Genomic DNA, 19705 nt, shown 5'->3' on the forward strand with positions numbered 1-19705 from the left:
TTGTAGGGAAGATAGTCACTCTGCTGCCTTCATAAGGAGCCCTCCCTCAGTGTCACCCCCTCCACCCTACCACCTGCTCTGTCCTGACTTCAACTTAGGCTGGGGACTGCCCTCTAATCTTCCTTTCTACAGCTGGGTTTGCTACAAGAACAGAGTAGTACTTGGGACCCTGGAACCCACCTGCTGTGGCTATGGCAACCCTCCTGGACTCTTAGCCTCCCCTTTCTCACTTAGTGGCAGGGATCCCAGAGCAGCACCTCCCATGCCCAGCACACAAACACCATGGGCACAAGTGCCATGGAAGACAGGCACAGGACCTGGCAGCCCATTACTACCTTTCATCCTCTTGGGCTGCATCCCATTGTGGGCTGCAAGCACAGGCTGCTGTGTCAGCTGTCCTTGTTTAATGCTCTGGACCAGTTTAGACACTCAGAGACCCCAGCATGAAGGTAGTGCTGCAGCAGCTTGGGTCTTGGGATCACTGGGAGGTCAGGCAGTATGTCTGTGACTGGCGCCTGGGGCCCTACCTTGTAACTGCCACAGTGGCCACCCCGGGATGGGTAGCAGAAGTTCTGCTGGTAGGTGGTCCTGGCATGGGAAGGCTGGACCTGCACAAAGTGGACGAGGCGCTGGGGGAGGCCACTGAGTCCTGGGCCTGGTCGGAAATCAGCCTGGTAAGAAGATTCCAGGGGCCCTTGCTGGCGCAACTCTATCTCACAGGGTGCCCAGCGCAGGAAGGTGTGCCGCTGCCACAGGCGCTCCAGGTCCTTCCGCCTTCCAATTCCCTGCAGCAGGCAGTAGGGGCCCTCCTCAACGGTACGGGCCATTGGCCCATATTCCTGGCACCAAGCACCTTCTTGGACCCCTCCTAACCCCAAGTCTGCTTGGTGATGCCTGTCCTAGGCCAGGCTGTCTTGGCCTGTACCCTGGCCTCCTTGGCCTGGCCTGTCTCCCCAGTGATGTCTTTCATTCTTTTTTTTTTTTTTTTTTTTTTTTGAGACGGAGTCTCGCTCTGTCGCCCAGGCTGGAGTGCAGTGGCACGATCTCGGCTCACTGCAAGCTCCGCCTCCCGGGTTCACGCCATTCTCCTGCCTCAGCCTCCCGAGTAGCTGGGACTACAGGCGCCCACAACCGCGCCCGGCTAATTTTTTGTATTTTTAGTAGAGACGGGGTTTCACCGTGGTCTCGATCTCCTGACCTTGTGATCCGCCCGCCTCGGCCTCCCAAAGTGCTGGGATTACAGGCGTGAGCCACCGCGCCCGGCTGTGATGTCTTTCATTCTAAGGTGAAGCACCCAGAAAGTTAGTGGCCCACAGGATACTTGCACATTGTCTGGCAAGCTGGCAGAGGAAACCAACATAGAGATGTCTCTGTTTGGGGGAATAGGCTGTTTCCCAGAGGAAAAAGTTTGTGGGGGAAGATAGCCACTCCTCTGCCTTCATAAGGAGCCCTCCCTCAGTGTCATCCCCTCCACCCTACCACCTGCTCTGTCCAGACTTCAACTTAGGCTGGGGGACTGCTTGCCATTCTTCCTCTCTTCGGCACTCACTTTGTCAAAGGAAGTACGGTTGTCATGCTTGGAGAAGAAGTGTTGCTGCGCCGGCTCCTTGAAAGATAGTGAGAAAGAAAGTGAATAGGGAAAATGATGCTTATTTACCCGCCCTTACCCGGATAACTGCCTCAGGGTCCCTAATGGAGGGAAGTCACCAGGAGCCACTGCCCCTAAGCTGCTAAACTGCCAACAGACAGAGGACAGAGACTAATTAAAGCAACACTTCAGTCCTGGGATATCTCAACCTGGGACTTTCCCTGAAGCAGAAGACCGTGGAACCCTTATTGAGGAGGGTCCTCAATAAGGAGGCATCTGCTAGGACATCCTCCCATCAGGGGAGCAGTGCCTGAGTTTCAAGCTGGGCATTAACTCTGATTGCCCAGCACTTGAGTCCTCTCCTCCCCTGCATCCACACTTACTCCCCCATCAACATACCCAGACTCTTGGCCCTAAATGCCATCTGAAAACTGGAATTTCTATCTCCAGTTCAAATTTTCTCCTGAACTCTGGGCTCAGTAGACAACTGCCTACTCCACATCTCCACGTAAATGCCCAATTGGGCATCTCCAAACATATGACTGAGCTTTGGGTCGTCCCAGACACACTCCACCTACAGCCTCCCCCAGCTCAGACTACGGCAGCCAGATCCTGTCAAACACCTTGAGTCCCCTAGATTCTCTTCTCTCATACCCCACATTGAATGTGCCAGTATCCTGTTGATACTGTGGTCAAAATGTGCCCAGGAACAGACCACGTCTCAGCATGCCCACTGTTTTCCCCGATCCAAGCCACATTCCTCTCTTGCCTGAATTTTTTTTTTTTTTTTTTTTTTTTGAGACAGAGTCTCGCTCTGTCCCCCAGGCTGGAGTGCAGTGGCACGATCTCGGCTCACTGCAAGCTCCGTCTCCTGGGTTCAGGCCATTCTCCCGCCTCAGCCTCCCGAGTAGCTGGGACTACAGGCGCCTGCCACCGCGCCTGGCTAATTTTTTGTAATTTTAGTAGAGACGGGGTTTCACCGTGGTCTCGATCTCCTGACCTTGTGATCCACCCGGCTTGGCCTCCCAAAGTGCTAGGATTACAGGCGTGAGCCACCGCGCCCGGCCTCTTGCCTGAATTATTGCAAGAGCTTCCTGCCTGGTGTCCCTGCTTTCAAACTTGCCCCTCCAGTCTGTTGTCCACTTTGCAGCCAGCATAATTCTGTTAGTACATAAATGAGAGCACATCTCATTTGCTGAAAATTCACAACAGTTCCTCCTATTTGTGGTAGCCAAAGTCATCATAGTGGTCTGTGAGACTCACACGATATTGGTCCTTCTGTTACCTCCAGCCACACTGATTTCTCCACTGCTCCTCAGACATACCAGGTGCTCCCACTTAGGGCTTTGCACCACCTGTTCCTTCTCCTGGCCAGATAATTCCCTCACACCTCCCTCTTCCTTCCTTGAGCACTAGGCCAATGGTTCCATCACTCTAACTGTGCATTTTTCACCTGCTAACATACTATATTGTTCTATATGATGTTCCCCCCACCGATGAGAACATCGCATGCCCCGCCATTAGAACATAAGCTTCTTGTGGGCAAAGGTAGTCTGTCTTGCTCATATCTATAACTCCAGCACTGCTCAATAAATGTTGCTGTTAAATCAATAAACAGGCTGGGCACGGTGGCTCACACCTGTAATCCCAGCACTTTGGGAGGCCGAGGCAGGTGAATCACCTGAGGTCAGAAGTTTGAGACCAGCCTGGCCAACATACTGAAACCCCGTTTCTACTAAAAATACAAAAATTAGGCTGGGTGTGGTGGCTTACGCCTGTAATCCCAGCACTTTGGGAGGCTGAGGCGGGCAGATCACTTGAGGTCGGAGTTCAAGACCGACCTGGCCAACATGGTGAAACCCCCTCTCTACTAAAACACACAAAAAAATTAGCTGGGTGTGGTGATGTTTGGCTGTAATCCCAGCTAATCAGGAGGCTGAAGCGGGATAATTGTTTAAACCTGGGAGACAGAGTTTGCAGCGAGCTGAGATCGTGCCATTGCACTCCAGCCTGGGCGACAGGAAAAAAAAAAAAAAATTAATGAACAGGGACAGAAGGTCCTGGCCCAAGGGAATTTACTTTGGCTCAGTTGGAGCTAGAGCCTTGCTCCACTCCCAGGCAGAGAAAGACCATCTTTTAGGCCTGCAGGCTTCAGCAGGAATCTGTCCCAAGACCACCTTCTTGCCTTTGTGACTGGCTTCTGCCCTCAGAGCCATACCCAGCCACTCAGTTTCTCCTGCTGTAGACCTGAAGTGGCCAGATCTGGTGAGGTCAGGCTTGGCTGGCTTGGGAGTATAGGTAATGGCTGACAGCAGGTCCCCAGATAAAATCCATTCTAGGCCGGGCATGGTGGCTCAAGCCTGTAATCCCAGCACTTTGGGAGGCCGAGACGGGTGGATCACGAGGTCAGGAGATCGAGACCATCCTGGCTAACACAGTGAAACCCCGTCTCTACTAAAAAAATACAAAAAACTAGCCGGGCGAGGTGGCGGGCGCCTGTAGTCCCAGCTACTCGGGAGGCTGAGGCAGGAGAATGGCCTAAACCCGGGAGGCGGAGCTTGCAGTGAGCTGAGATCCGGCCACTGCACTCCAGCCTGGGTGACAGAGCAAGACTCCGTCTCAAAAAAAAAAAAAAAAAAAAAATCCATTCTAGATCCCTGAGCCAGAATCTTCAGGGTAGAATTTATTGTATATGTATTTAAGAGTTCCCTTTTTAGAACCGCCTGCCTTAGACAGTCCGATGGTAGTCTTCAAGCAGAATGAAAACTCCAAGAAGGTGGGAAGCTTTCATTCCTCAACATGCAAGCTGAGGCTGGGCACAATGGCTCACGCCTATAATCCCAGCAGTTTGGGCGGCAGAGGCAGGTAGATCACTTGAGGCCAAGAGTTCGAGACCAGCCTGGCCGCATGGTGAAACCTCGTCTCTACTAAAAATACAAAAATTAGCTGGGTATGGCGGCGGGTGCCTGTGATCCTAGCGACCTGGGAGGCCGAGGCAGGAGAATTGCTTGAACTTGGGTGGCAGAGGTTGCAGTGAGCTGAAATCTCGCCACTGCACTCCAGCCTTGGCAACAGAGAGAGACTCTGTCTCCAAAAAAAAAAAAAAGCAAGCTGAGGCCGAGTGCAGTGGCTCACACCCATAATCCCAGGACTTTGAGAGGCCAAGGAGGAAGGATTGCTTGAGCCCAGGAGTTCAAGACCAGCCCGGGCAGCATGGCAAGGCTCCCAGATACTGTCTCTACAAAAAAATTAAAAAAACGCCAGGCGTGGTGTTGCATACCTGTGGTCCCAGCAACTAATAAGGCTGAAGTGGAAGGATCACGTGAGCTTAAGAGGTCAAGGGTGCAGCCAGGCGCAGTGGCTCATGCCTGTAATCCCAGCACTTCGGGAGGCTGAGGCGGGTGGATCACGAGGTCAGGAGATTGAGACCATCCTGGCTAACACAGTGAAACCCCGTCTCTACTAAAAAATAGAAAAAATTAGCTGGGCGTGGTGGCGGGCACCTGTAGTCCCAGCTACTCGGGAGGCTGAGGCAGGAGAATGGTGTGAACCTGGGAGGTGGAGCTTGCAGTGAGCCAAGATTGAGCCACTGCACTCCAGCCTGGGTGACAGAGCAAGACTCTGTCTCAAAAAAAAAAAAAAAAAAAAAAAGAGATCAAGAGTGCAATGAGCCATGATCGTGCCACTGCAAACCAAGCTACAGACTGGGAGAAAATATTTATAAACCATATATCTAACAGAGGACTAGAAAATACAAGGAACCCTCTCAACTCAACAGTAAAATCACAGTCTAATTAGAAAATTGGCAAACATGAAGACATCTAACCAAAGAAGATATACAGATGACAAATAACACATGAAAAGATATTTATCATTAAACATCAGGGAAATGCAAATTAAAACCACAACAAAATATCACTACACATCTATCAGAATGGCTCCAGTTGAAAATAGAGACAACACCAGGTATTGGTGAGAATGCAGAGAAACCAGATCATTCATGCATTGCTGGTGGGAATATAAAATGATAAAGCCACTCTCGAAAACAGTTTGGCAGTTTCTTTTAAAAACTAAACATGTAGAGTAGTCCAGGTCGAAAATGGCGGCAGTTGGTGTGTCCTGGGTTTCTTGGCTGCTGGGTCAGTCCGGCCCACAGCTGGGGTGGCCTATGTTGAGTGGTGCCCATGGTGAAGAGGAATCAGCTCGCGTGTGGAAGACCCTCACCTTCTTCGTCGCGCTCCCCGGGGTGGCAGTCAGCATGCTGAATGTGTACCTGAAGTCACACCACGGAGAGCACGAGAGACCCTACCCTCATCGCCTACCCTCATCTCCGCATCAGGACCAAGCCGTTTCCCTGGGGAGATGGTAACCATACTCTATTCCATAACCCTCATGTGAATCCACTTCCAACTGGCTACGAAGATGAATAAAGAGAATCTGGACCACTACCTGGGCACCAGGGACCACAGCACTGGTTTGGACCATTACTCTGCACATGGATCAGAAAAAGTATACGGGACCTTAAGCTCATCTTCTTGTATCAAATGACGACTGGTATACTGGTCTTCCATCCCTTTGCTTGTGGCAGGGGATGGCTTAAATAAATAACTTAAACTTAAAAACAAACAAACAAACAAACAGACAAAAACTAAACATGTGGCTGGGAGTGGTGGCTCATGCCTGTAATCCCAGCACTTTGGGAGGCCAAGGTAGGTGAATCACGAGGTCAGGAGTTCAAGACCAGCCTGGCCAAGATGGTGAAACCCCGTCTCCACTAAAAAATACAGAAAAAAAAAAAAAAATTAGCCAGGCGTGGTGGCAGCCTCCTGTAATCCCAGCTACTCGGGAGGCTGAGGCAGGAGAATTGCTTGAACCTGGGAGGCGGAGGTTGCAGTGAGCCAAGATGGTGCCACTGCACTACAGCCTGGGTTACAGAGTGAGACTCCATCTCAAAAAACAAACAAACAAAACAACAACAACAACAAAAATACTAAACATGCAGCCAGCCTCGGTGGCTCATATTTGTAATCCCAGCATTTTGGTAGGCTGAGGTGGGTGGATTACCTGAGGTCAGGAGTTCAAGACCAGCCTGGCCAACATGGTGAAACCCTGTCTCTACTAAAAATACAAAAATTAGCCACGCGTGGTGGCACACACCTGTAATCCTAGCTACTCAGGAGGCTGAGGCAGGAGAACTGCTTGAGCCCGGGAGGCGGAGGTTGCAGTGAGCTGCGATTGTGCCATTGTACTCCAGCCTGGCCGACAGAGCGAGACTCTGTCTCAAAACAAAATAAAACAAAACAAAACAAAACAATAACACTAAACATGCAACTACTACGTGACCCAGCAATTGTATTCCTGGGCATTTATCCCAGAGAGACAAAAACTTATGTTCAACCAAAAATTTATACACAAATATTCTTTTTTTTTTTTTTTTTTTTGGTTGAGACAGAGTCTCGCTTTGTCGCCCAGACTGGAGTGCAGTGGCCGGATCTCAGCTCACTGCAAGCTCCGCCTCCCGGGTTCACACCATTCTCCTGCCTCAGCCTCCCGAGTAGCTGGGACTACAGACGCCCGCCACCTCGCCCAGCTAGGTTTTTGTATTTTTTAGTAGAGACGGGGTTTCACCGTGTTAGCCAGGATGGTCTCGATCTCCTGACCTTGTGATCCGCCCGTCTCGGCCTCCCAAAGTGCTGGGATTACAGGCTTGAGCCCGCCTGGCCCACAAATATTCTTAAAAGCTTTACTTGTATGAGCCAAAAACTGGAATCAGGTCAGATATCCTTTAACAGATGAATGATTAAACAAACTGGTAAGTTGGTACCAAGGAATACTACTCAGTAATGAAAATAAATGTACTATTGATAAACACAATCATTTGGATGAATCTCTTTTTTTTTTTTTGAGACGGAGTCTTGCTCTGTCCCCCTGGCTGGAGTGCAGTGGCACTATCTCGGCTCACTGCAAGCTTCGCCTCCCGGGATCATGCCATTCTCCTGCCTCAGCCACCTGAGTAGCTGGGACTACAGGCGCCCGCCACGGCGCCCGGCTAATTTTTTTGTATTTTTAGTAGAGACGGGGTTTCACCGTGTTAGCCAGGATGGTCTCAATCTCCTGACCTTGTGATCTGCCCGCCTCGGCCCCCCAAAGTGCTGGGATTACAAGTGTGAGCCACCGCATCTGGCCTAATTTGGATGAATCTCTAGGAAATTATGCTGCAAAAATAGTGTCCAAAGAGTGCATATTGTATTATTCTATTTACGTAACTGTTTTTGAGACAGGGTCTCACTTTGTTGCCAGGCTGGAGTGTGGTGACACAATCATGGCTCACTTCAGCCTTGACCTCCTGGGATCAAGCAATCCTTCTACCTCAGCCTCCCGAGTAGCTGGTACCACAGGTGCATGCCACCATGCCTGGCTAATTGTTTAACTGTTTTTCGAGATGAGTTCTCATTATGTTGCCCAGGCTGATCTTGAACTCTTGGGCTCAAGCAATCCTCCTGCCTTGGCCTCCCAAAAGTGCTGGGATTAGAGGCATGAGCCACTGTGCCCAGCTTTATATAACATTTTAATTTAATTTAATTATATTTTTGCCAGGCGCGGTGGCTCAAGCCTGTAATCCCAGCACTTTGGGAGGCTGAGACGGGCGGATCACGAGGTCAGGAGATCGAGACCATCCTGGCTAACACGGTGAAACCCCGTCTCTACTAAAAATACAAAAAACTAGCCGGGCGAGGTGGCGGGCGCCTGTAGTCCCAGCTACCGGGAGGCTGAGGCAGGAGAATGGTGTGAACCCGGGAGGCAGAGCTTGCAGTGAGCCGAGATCACACCACTGCACTCCAGCCTGGGCGACAGGCGAGACTCCGTCTCAAAAAATAAAATAAAATAAAATAATTACTTTTTTGAGACGGAGTCTCACTGTGTCGCCCAGGCTAGAGTGCAGTGGCTTGATTTTGGCTTGCCGCAACCTCCACCTCCCAGGTTCAAGAGCTTCTTATGCCTCAGCCTCCCAAGTAGCTGGGATGACAGGCATGTGCCACGACACTGACTAATTTTTGTATTTTTACCAGAGACGGAGTTTCACCATATTGCCCTGGTTGGTCTCAAACTCCTGACCTCCAGCAGTCTGCTGCCTTGTCTTCCCAAAGTGTTTGGATTACAGGCATGACCCACCACAACTGGCCTATGCAATTTTTTTTTTTTTTTTTGAGATGGAGTCTTGCTCTGTCACTTGGGCTGGAGTGCAGTGGCGTGATCTTGGCACACCACAACCTCTGCCTCCCAGTTCAAGCGATTCTCCTGCCTCAGCTTCCCGAGTAGCTGTGATTACAGGCGTGAGCCACCAAACTCAGCTAAATTTTTTTTTTTTTTTTTGAGACGGAGTCTCGCTCTTTCGCCCAGGCTGGAGTGCAGTGGCGCGATCTCGGCTCACTGCAAGCTCCGCCTCCTGGGTTCACGCCATTCTCCTGCCTCAGCCTCCCGAGTAGCTGGGACTACAGGCGCCTGCCACCAAGCCCAGCTAATTTTTTTGTGTTTTTAGTAGAGATGGGGTTTCACCGTGTTAGCCAAGATGGTCTCGATCTCCTGACCTCATGATCCGCCCACCTCGGCCTCCCAAAGTGCTGGGATTACAGGCGTGAGCCACCGCGCCCGGCCTAATTTTTTGTATTTTTAGTAGAGATAAGGTTTCACCATGTTGGCCAGGCTGGTCTCGAACTCCTGGCCTTAAGCGATCCACCCACCTTGGCCTCCCAAAGTGCTGGGATTACAGAGGTGAGCCACTGCACCCTGTCTGTAACATTTTTAAGTGACAAAATTTTAGAAATGGGAGATTGATTTAGAAATGGGGGCCGGGCGCGGTGGCTCACGCCTGTAATCCCAGCACTTTGGGAGGCTGAGACGGGTGGATCACGAGGTCAGGAGATCGAGACCATCCTGGCTAACACAATGAAACCCTGTGTCTACTAAAAAATACAAAAAAAAAAAAAAAAAAAAAAAAAGCCAGGCATGGTGGCGGGTGCCTGTAGTCCCAGCTACTCGGGAGGCTGAGGCAGGAGAATGGCGTGAACCCAGGAGGCTGCGCTTGCAGTGAGCCAAGATAGCGCCACTGCACTCCAGCCTGGGTGAAAGAGTGAGACTCCATCTTAAAAAAAAAAAAGAAGTGGGGGCCGGGCACAGTGGTTCACGCCTGTAACTTTGTGGGGCCAAGGCAGGTTGATCACCTGAGGTCAGGAGTTCAAGACCAGCCTGACCAACATGGAAAAACCCCGTCTCTCCTAAAAATACAAAATTACCCGGGTGTGGTGGTGCATACCTGTAATCCCAGCTACTCAGGAGGCTGAGGCAGGAGAATCGCTTGAACCCGGGAGGCAGAGGTTGCAGTGAGCCGAGATCATGACACTGCACTCCAGCTTAGGTGACAGAACAACACTGTCTTAAAGAAAAAAAAAAGGCCGGGCGCGGTGGCTCACGCCTGTAATCCCAGCACTTTGGGAGGCCGAGACGGGTGGATCACGAGGTCAGGAGATCGAGACCATCCTGGCTAACCCGGTGAAACCCCGTCTCTACTAAAACATATAAAAAAACTAGCCGGGCGAGGTGGCGGGCGCCTGTAGTCCCAGCTACTCCGGAGGCTGAGGCAGGAGAATGGCGTGAACCCGGGAGGCGGAGCTTGCAGTGAGCTGAGATCCGGCCACTGCACTCCAGCCTGGGTGACAGAGCAAGACTCCGTCTCAAAAAAAAAAAAAAAAAATTACATAGACCAGGCGGGGTTACTCACACCTGTAATCCTGACACTTTGGGAAGCTGAGGCAGGCAGATCACCCTAGGTCAGGAGGTTGAGACCAACCAGGGCAATATGGTAAGACCCCGTCTCTACTAAAAATACAAAAAAATTAGCTGGACACAGTAGTGGGCACCTGTAATCCCAGCTACTTGGGAGGCTGAGGCGGGAGATTTGCTTGAACCCGTGAGGCAGAAGTTTCAGTGAGCCGAGATCACACCATTGCACTCCAGCCCCGGCAACAAGAGCGAAACTTGAAAAAAAACAAAAACAAAAACAGAGCAGCACCAGGGATCCCTTGTGATGTTGGTCTACCACCACAGTCAACTGTGGTGTTAGATACACAAAACTACATTGGCGATAACATTTTAAAGCTCTTTTTTTTTTTTTTCGAGACAGTGTGTCATATTGTTCCCCGGGCTGGAGTACAGTGGCTCGATCTCAGTCCACTGCAACCTCTGCCTCCTGGGTTCAAGCTGTTCTCCTGCCTCAGCCTCCCAAGTAGCTTGGATTACAGGTGCCTGCCACCATGCCCTGCCAATTTTTTGTGTTTTTAGTAGAGATAGGGTTTCACTATGTTGGCCAGTCTCAAACTCCTGGCCTCATGATCCGCCCACCTGAACCTCCCAAAGTGCTGGGCGCCCAGCTAAAATTTTATAGCTCTTTTTGTTTGTTTGTTTGTTTTTTCTTTTTTTGAGACAGAGTTTTGCTCTTGTTGCCCAGGCTGGAGTACAATGGAGCAATCTTGGCTCACCACAATCTCTGCCTCCTGGGTTCAAGTGATTCTCCTGCCTCAGCCTCCCAAGTAGCTGGGATTACAGGCCTGTGCCACCACCCCCGCTAATTCTGTATTTTTAGTAGAAATGGGGTTTCACCATGTTGGTCAGGGTGGTCTTGAACTCCTGACCTCAGGTGATCTGCCCACCTTGGCCTCCCAAAGTGCTGGGATTACAGGTGTGAGCCACCGCGCCCGGCAAATTTTATAGCCCCTTTTTTTTTTTTTTTTGAGATGGAGTCTCGCTCTATCGTCCAGTCTGGAGTGCAGTGTCGCCATCTTGGCTCACAGCAAGCTCCGCCTCCTGGGTTCACTCCATTCTCCTGCCTCAGCCTCCTTAGTAGCTGGGACTACCGGTGCCCGCCACCATGCCTGGCTAATTTTTTTTTTTTTTTAGTAGAGACGGGGTTTCACCATGTTAGCCAGGATGGTCTTGATCTCCTAACCTTGTGATCCGCCCGCCTTGGCCTCCCAAATGCTGGGATTACAGGCGTGAGCCACCGCGCCCTGCCCATAGCCACTGTGCCCAGCCTATAGCTCTTAATACACACACACACACACACTCACACACACACGTACAAGTAAAACTAGGGAAATTTGAATGAACCTTAGTGCTTATATCAATCAATGTCAGTGTCCTGGTTGTGATATTATACCATAGCTTTGCAAGATGTTACCATTGAAGGTAACCAGGCAAAGTGTAGAAGAAATCTCTATTATTTTTTACAACTGCTTATGAATTGATAATTATTTCAATGAAAGTTTCAATTAAAATCTAGGAGTCTGGGGCAAGTTTCAATTGACCCCCAAATTTCTCCCGTGTCTATCCTCAGCTACCAAATTGCACTTAGCCCTAGAATGTATATGTCTTTCCTGTCGGAGGCACCTCTGACTGGAAATTCACTATTCCTATAGTGGCAGGATAATTTATTGACGCCCAGTGAGTTTTGTTCTCTCAAAACTGTGGGAGCTTGGTGAGAAGCACAATCATTTCCTCTCTACCCAGGCAATTCTGGGTATTCTTGCCCTGCAAAGAATGATCACTAGCATCTTTGTTTCTTAATCATTCAAGGCTCCTTTTCCATCGAGGTGGTAAAATCCATGGTTTCTGAAAAGGTAGAGCTAGGATTGGGATTCCATCTTAAGAAGCCTTGGGGCCGGGCGCGGTGGCTCAAGCCTGTAATCCCAGCACTTTGGGAGGCCGAGACGGGCGGATCATGAGGTCAGGAGATCGAGACCATCCTGGCTAACACAGTGAAACCCCGTCTCTACTAAAAAAAATACAAAAAACTAGCCGGGCGAGGTGGCGGGCGCCTGTAGTCCCAGCTACCGGGAGGCTGAGGCAGGAGAATGGCGTGAACCCGGGAGGCGGAGCTTGCAGTGAGCTGAGATCTGGTCACTGCACTCCAGCCTGGGTGACAGAGCTAGACTCCGTCTCAAAAAAAAAAAAAAAAAAAAAAAAAAAAAAGAAGCCTTGGAAGAGAGGTGGGTTTCCTTGGAAGGGGCAGTATTTGCATGTAGTAGGGCTAAGAGCCCCTGTGCGGGCTGGGCAGTCTGCACTAAGAGAGGAGGCTCCTTGGTAAACTGAGGGATGGGATGGCAGCAGGGGCCTAGCAATCATGGCACTGTAGGTGAAGAAACTGCACCCAACCAGACAGAACTCTTGTCCAACCTGAGGAACTAAGAGGACCAGAATTATATTTCCCAAGAATCAGGCAGTTGAAGGCTGGAAAGAGATTAATCTGCTTTAGAAGAAAAAATGAAAAAAAAGAAAAAATAATTTTCTTGCATCTGTATGTCATGGACAAAAATTTTACAAACCAAAGGAGAGTGGATGCTACATCTTAGAAAGGCTTTAAACAATAGCTAGAATCTGCCTGTAATCTCAGCACTTTGGGAGGCCGAGGCAGGCAGATCACAAGGTCAGGAGATTGAGACCATCCTGGCTAATACTGTGAAACCCGTCTCTACTAAAAATACAAAAAAAATTAGCCAGGCATGGTGGTGGGTACCTGTAGTCCCAGCTACTTGGGAGGCTGAGGCAGGAGAATGGCGTGAACCTGGGAGGCAGAGCTTGCAGTGAGGAGAGATCGAGCCACTGCACTCCAGACTGGGCGACAGAGTGAGACTCTGTCTCAAAAAAAAGAAAAAAACGATAGCTAGAATCTGCCAGCTGAAACCTGGTACCTCTCAGTCAATGCAAAATGAAAATGTGCAACTTCTCTGAGCAGTCCTATTAATTAAAACAACTTTAGACCTAGGAAGAACCATGATATTTGACATTTATATAACCTGAATCCAAGACACAGATTACGCTACTTGGGGCTGCTGCTAATGCTAGTAAATTTTTTGTGTAGAATATCCTTACATTGATCTGCAGCCAAAACATGTCCCTTACATGTCTGTTTCTGAGTAATGAGTTTTTTTTTGTTGTTTTTTTTTGAGATGGAGTCTCGCTCTGTCGCCCAGGCTGGAGTGCAGTGGCCGGATCTCAGCTCACTGCAAGCTCTGCTTCCCGGGTTTACGCCATTCTCCTGCCTCAGCCTCCCGAGTAGCTGGGACTACAGGCGCCCACCACCTCGCCCGGCTAGTTTTTTGTATTTTTTTAGTAGAGATGGGGTTTCACCGTGTTAGCCAGGATGGTCTCGATCTCCTGACCTCATGATCCGCCCGTCTCGGCCTCCCAAAGTGCTGGGATTATAGGCTTGAGCCACCGCGCCCGGCCTCTGAGGAATGAGTTTACCAGATTGATAGGATGTTCCAATCTCTGGGAGGAGAGCTGCCACTGAGGGCAATGACAAACATACAACAGGAAGTCTCTGGGTTGCTTCTCTTTCTGTACTTCCCACATCCCATCAGTCTCAAAAGGGAGGTAGCCCTGGATTGACAGTCTGGAGCTGCATCTGGGCCTGGCTTGGTAGGCTGTAGCAGGCAGCCCTTGCAAGTGCATATGCTGAGGAAGTTCAGTTTCCATAAAATAGCAGCTTCCAGGACCCTAGTCTCAGCTTGGGAAAGCAATTCATAGAAAATCCAGATGGCAGATCAAATAGGACCTGGCAAAAGCCTGGGAAGCAAGAAGGTGCAGTGGGTGGTACCTGTTTCAGGCACCCCTTCACGTCCTTCTGGGCCTTCTTCTACCCAGCTGTTGCTCTGGAGGCCGACCTGACTGCACTCAACACTACACTCCCTTTGTTCTGGCCACCAGGGAGCCCTGGGAGGAGATGGAGGAAAAGAGAGAGGAAGTGTTTCTTCTCTTGGCTCCCTCCTAGGCACTTCCCACCTGGTTATGTCTCTCTACCTAGGATTACTGCTCCTGCCAGGATGACCCTTTCCATACCTTTGTCTCCTTCTCGATTCTAGAAGTCATGCCTCCCCCTTGTCCCTTTTGCTCAGTAGTACTAACCACTTGGTTGCTACCAGCCTGTGGGACTGCCTTTATCTGAGGCTGTCACAAGCAATCCTTTGTAAACATAACCTTCTGAGTTCTGCTGAGTATGCTTTTTACTATTATGACTCTGATTTTTAAATTTTATTTCATTTTTTTCAGACCGAGTCTCACTCTGTCACCCAGGCTGGAGTGTGGTGGTGCCATCTTGGTTCATTGCAACTTCTGCCTCCTGGGTTCAAGCAATTCTCTCTACCTCAGCCTCCTGAGTAGCTGGGATTACAGGTGTGCACCACCATGCCCGGTTTAATTTTGTTTTTTTTTTTTTGAGACGGAGTTTTGCTCTTGTTGCCCAGGCTGGAATGCAATGGCACTATCTGATCTTGGCTCACTGCAACCTCCACCTCCTGGGTTCAAGCCAGCCTCCTGCCTCAGCCTCCTGAGTAGCTGGGATTACAGGCATGTGCCACCAAGCCAGGCTAATTCTGTATTTTTAGTAGAGATGGGGTTTCTCCATATTGGTCAGGCTGGTCTTGAACTATCAACCTCAGGTGATCCACCCCAGTGCTGGGATTACAGGCGTGAGCTACTGTGCCTGGCCTATTTTTTTTTTTTTTTTTTGTATTTTTAGTAAAGATGGAGTTTCACCATGTTGGCCAGACTGGTTTCGAGCTCTTGACCTCAAGTGATCCATCTGCCTTGGCCTCCCGAAGTGTTAGGATTACACGCATGAGCCACCTTGCCCAGCCATGACCCTGATTTATGATACACGGTGCCCCTTCCTTGTCTCCAGGCCTGTAAGTAGTAAAGGGCCTATGGCCCTGTATCCCTTTCCTGTTCTCCAGAAGCCTGTTATAGCCACTCCAGGCTACCTGTGCCATCACTCCTTTCCAGTATTCCCTGGCCAAATGTGTAGGCCAGTACCCAGCTGCCTCCTGTACTACTTCCCTGACCAGAGGAGGCCTCCTACTAATTTCCAAGGCCCTGGACTGTGAAGCTGGCTGTGGGATGGACCATGGGCTTTCTTAGCATTAAGGAATCTGAATGTGAAGATAGTTGTCAGCAAAACTCAAAGCTTACTTCCTGGGTTCTAGAGGCTGTCTGCCTGTAGCTACCCACCCCAGCTAGGCCCTTACCCTTTGTCCATCTAGAAAGGGCAGTGAGCAAGACGATTCAGTTTGGCACTCACTCTTTTCTACCCTGTCTGTAGGGGAAAGATCTGACATCTCAGAGAAGAAAGGTAAAGCTCGTCCCAGGGATAGGTGTCAATACAGCCATGGAAGGGATGGGATGATGCTCTTGGGTTCTGGGAGAGGCAAGAACTGGTCCAGTCACCCCCACTGCCTTCAGGTCTGCCTTGTACCTGACATCGCTGCAGGAACACTGCTGGAGGCTGGGGCTTGGCTGCAAGGCGGTATTCTCTAGCACTTTCACTCTTGAATTGGCTTCTGTAGTGCCCATAGAAGCCATTGTTGTGCTATAACAAGACAGGAATGAGGATAACTCACTCAAATCTCGACCATGAGTCCTAGACCTCAGGTCCCCAACTGAGGGTTCCAGGAAAGCCAGACCAGAAGCCCCTTCTGGAAGTTCCTGACAGAATAGAAAGAATCTAAGGAGTTAGGACACTCCTGGAGATGGGCCAGTATAGAAGTGTCTTCATCCATCATTGGGACAGTTGAACTCAGCTGTAATGACCCACTTGGGCTATGCATGTGTAGGGAAGGAGTGCCATTCATTCAGAGGAGAGAGTTGTGGGCAGGGCCACTGATCAGGGGTGTGGTCCTTCCCTAAAGAGCCGGAGAAGAAATCCCCTTTGTTGTTCTCCCCACAGTTTTTTTTTTTTTTTTTTTTTTTGAGACGGAGCCTTGCTTTGTTGCCCAGGCTGGAGTACAGTGGCACAACCTCAGCTCACGGCAACCTCTGACTCCCAGGTTCAAGGCATTCTCTTGCCTCAGCCTCCCAAGTACGTGGGACTACAGGCGCCCACTACCATGCCAGGCTGATTTTTTTTTTTTTTTGAGACGGAGTCTTGCTGTGTCACCAGGCTGGAGTGCAGTGGTGTGATCTCAGTTCACTGCAACCTCTGCCTCCCTGGTTCAATCAATTCTCCTGCTTCAGCCTCCCGAGTAGCTGGGATTACAGGTGCCCACCACCACACTTGGCTAATTTTTGTATTTTTAGTAGAGACAGAGTTTCACCATGTTGGCCAGGCTGGTCTCGAACTCCTGACCTCGTGATCTGCGCACCTTGGCCTCCCAAAGTGCTGGGATTACAGGCATGAGCCACCACGCCTGGCCTGGAGGGGATTTCAGAGAGAGGAACTGTCAGGAGACAGAAATAAGCAACTATCAGAGGTTCAAGAAAGGGGCTGTACTGTGCTGATGTCATTACGTGGACACTCTGTGGATGATCATGTCTGGGAACTCCTATGGCCCAGCCTCTTTGTCCTAAGTTCTCCCTGGAGAGGATGGGTGTGTCTGGCCCTCTACAATTATAACCCTGAGCAGAAGAACCCGTCCTAAGCCTGCCCTCTGGCCATGACAATGGGCTATTTAACAGGACTAGAAAGCCTCATATCTTTCCATCCAAAGACATGGATCACTTTGTCTGTCTATCCTTCTCTGTCAGAAACCCCTCACTCTCTATTCAGGTTAGTTCAACAGTATTTATCGAACCTTTATTGTCTTCCAGGCATGGGGCTGAGCATGGGAAATACAGATGGACAAAAACACAGTATTTGCCCTCAAAATGTTCCCAGACTAGAGAGCAGCCAAACTCCAAAAGTTTGAGTGGCTCAAACAATTAACTAGGAATAAATGGGGTGGCTAGAGGACTAGGAGTTTCCACTAGCTTGCAGGAGACCATGATGCATGGAAGGGGGCAAAGTGTTAGGAAGACTAGGCAGCTTCCAGGGGTGACCTCAAGATGGTGGAGAGGAAGTGGGAAGCTCAGGGTCCTATTCCAGGTTAGATGCCAGATGAAAACCTCTTCACTTCACTGTCATGACTCAGTCAGATTTTGGGTACAATCAGAGGGCCGGGGCCAGGATTAACATAAAGTGCACTCTTACCCAGGAGCCTACTAACGCACTTTGCATCTTTCCAAGAAGGGAGCAGAAAAGGCAAACTTCCCTCTTGTCTTTTTGGAGGATGTCTTCAGGAAAGAGAATCTCTGGAGGTCAATTCTTTTGTTGCTTAGTGACAAGGGAAGGTTGTGACTGCATAATGCTGCTGCTGTTTGTTGAGGCAGCACATGGCCTGTTGCCCCTTTGTCCTTGCTGCCCGAGTTCTTCTCTATGAGAAAAACCTGCCCCTTGGCATTAACAGCCTGAAAGAGCCCTTATGTATAGAAACACACAGGGCTCCATGGTAGAGTCTAATGGATTCGCAGCCAATGAAATATTCAAAGAACATTTTAAATGCGGGCAAATCCTGCATTTAAAAACCTATGCATTCATACTGCCAGGAATATAAATTTAGAAAGCATTCCATGGAGTCAGAAGAAATGTTAAAGAGTTTGGTGGCTTTTAGGATAAAATTACTGCTTCAGAATAGGCTTTGCCAATTTATCTCTTAGGAGTTTGTGGTGACTGGGAATGCTAATCATGACAGGTGAATGTTTCAAGGGCCGAGTAAAGGAATAGAGTATAACAGAAGAATAGAGAAGGAACTTGCAAAGATTTGACATTATGGTTCCATTCTGAGCTACCCTTGGACAAATTATTGACTGAATTCTCTCTTATTTGTAAAAGAGGGACTTAAACAGTTCACCCCCTTTAGTAACCATGGTGGCTCATGCCTGTGATCCCAGCACTTTGGGAGGCTGAGGTGGGCGAATTGCTTGAGCCCAGGAGTTAAAGATCAGCCTGGGCAACATGGTGAAATCCCATCTCTACAAAAAATACAAAAATTAGCCAGACGTGGTGATGCGCACCTGTGGTCTCAACTATTCAGGAGGCTGAGGTGGGAGGATTGCTTGACCCCAGGACGGCGAGGCAGCAGTGAGCCATGACTGTGCTACTGTATTCCAGCCTGAGAGACAGAATGAGACCCTGTCTCAAATAAATAAATAAATAATACAAATATACAAAACAATGCTATGATTTATGGATACAAACATATGAACTGGCTGGGTGTGGTGGGTCACTCCTGTTATCCTAGCACTTGGGGAGGCCAAGGCGGGCAGGTTGCTTGAGTACATGAGTTCAAGACCAGCCCGGTCGATATGAGACGCTGTCTCTATTTTTACATAAATAATTTTTAAAATATAATAATTAAAAATAAAAAGCATGGGCTGGCTGCAGTGGCTCACGCCGGTAATCCTAGAACTTTGGGAGGCCAAAGTGGGCAGATAACCTGAGGTCAGGAGTTCAAGACCAGTCTGGCCAAGATGGTGAAACCCCGTCTCTACTAAAGATACAAAAAAAATTAGCTGGGCATGGTGGCATGCACCTGTAATCCCAGCACTTTTGGAAGCCAAGGCGGGTGAATCACAAGGTCAGGAGATCAAGACCATCCTGGCTAACACGGTGAAACCCCATCTCTACTAAAAATACAAAAATTAGCTAGACATGGTGGCACACACCTGTAGTTCCAGCTATTCGGGAGGCTGAGGCAGGAGAATTGCTTGAACCTGGAAGGCGGAGGTTGCAGTGAGCCGAGATCATGCCATTCCACTCCAGCCTAAGCGACAGAGCAAGACTCCATCTCAAAAAAAAAAAAAAAAAAAAAAGCATGCATAGGAATGATGGGAAACAAATATAGGATATAAATCGACTGGCGGCCGGGTGCAGTGGTTCACACCTGTAATCCCAGCACTTTGAGAGGCCGAGGCGGGCGGATAACAAGGTCAGGAGATCAAGACCATCCTGGCTAACACGGTGAAACCCCGTTTCTGCTAAAAATACAATAAGAAATTAGCTGGGTGTGGTAGTGGGCACCTGTAGTCCCAGCTCCTCAGGAGGCTAAGGCAGGAGAATGGCAGGAAAAGAAAAGGAATCACCTGGGGAGGGGAGCAAGGGGAACGGTATCAGGGAGGACAGAATGGAGCTTGAACTCTGTCTGTAAAGCTTTTACTTTTTTTTTTTTTTTGAGACAGAGTCTCGCTCTGTAGCCCAGGCTGGAGTCCAGTGGCCGGATCTCAGCTCACTGCAAGCTCCGCCTCCCGGGTTTA

At 49.5% G+C, this 19705-nt stretch overlaps 1 protein-coding gene and 1 pseudogene across 1 annotated transcript; one reads left to right on the plus strand and one right to left on the minus strand.

The window, feature by feature from the left end:
• Positions 1-382: 382 nt before the first annotated feature.
• CIMIP7 (ciliary microtubule inner protein 7) lies at positions 383-18398 on the minus strand. The gene is made up of 4 exons (XM_011739302.2): positions 17604-18398; positions 15894-16007; positions 1550-1606; positions 383-806 (listed from the first exon to the last, which is right to left on the minus strand). The coding sequence occupies exons 1-4, from the start codon at positions 17628-17630 to the stop codon at positions 390-392; spliced, it is 615 nt and encodes a 204-aa protein (XP_011737604.1). The 5' UTR covers positions 17631-18398; the 3' UTR covers positions 383-389.
• LOC139361966 (cytochrome c oxidase subunit 6A1, mitochondrial pseudogene) lies at positions 5584-6189 on the plus strand (annotated as a pseudogene).
• Positions 18399-19705: the final 1307 nt, after the last annotated feature.

This window comes from Macaca nemestrina, chromosome 2 (assembly GCF_043159975.1).
Source record: "Macaca nemestrina isolate mMacNem1 chromosome 2, mMacNem.hap1, whole genome shotgun sequence".
NCBI lineage: Eukaryota > Metazoa > Chordata > Mammalia > Primates > Cercopithecidae > Macaca > Macaca nemestrina.

Bases quoted from the DNA above. Each gene is read 5' to 3' on its own strand.
- CIMIP7 (XM_011739302.2), bottom strand. From the start codon at position 17,630: ATGCAAAGTGCGTTAGTAGGCTCCTGG. The intron at 1,607-15,893 runs GTACAAGGCAGA...CTATCTTTCAAG, and splicing joins TGTTCCTGCAGCGATGTCAG to GAGCCGGCGCAGCAACACTT. The intron at 807-1,549 runs GTGAGTGCCGAA...ACCGTTGAGGAG, and splicing joins ACCGTACTTCCTTTGACAAA to GGCCCCTACTGCCTGCTGCA.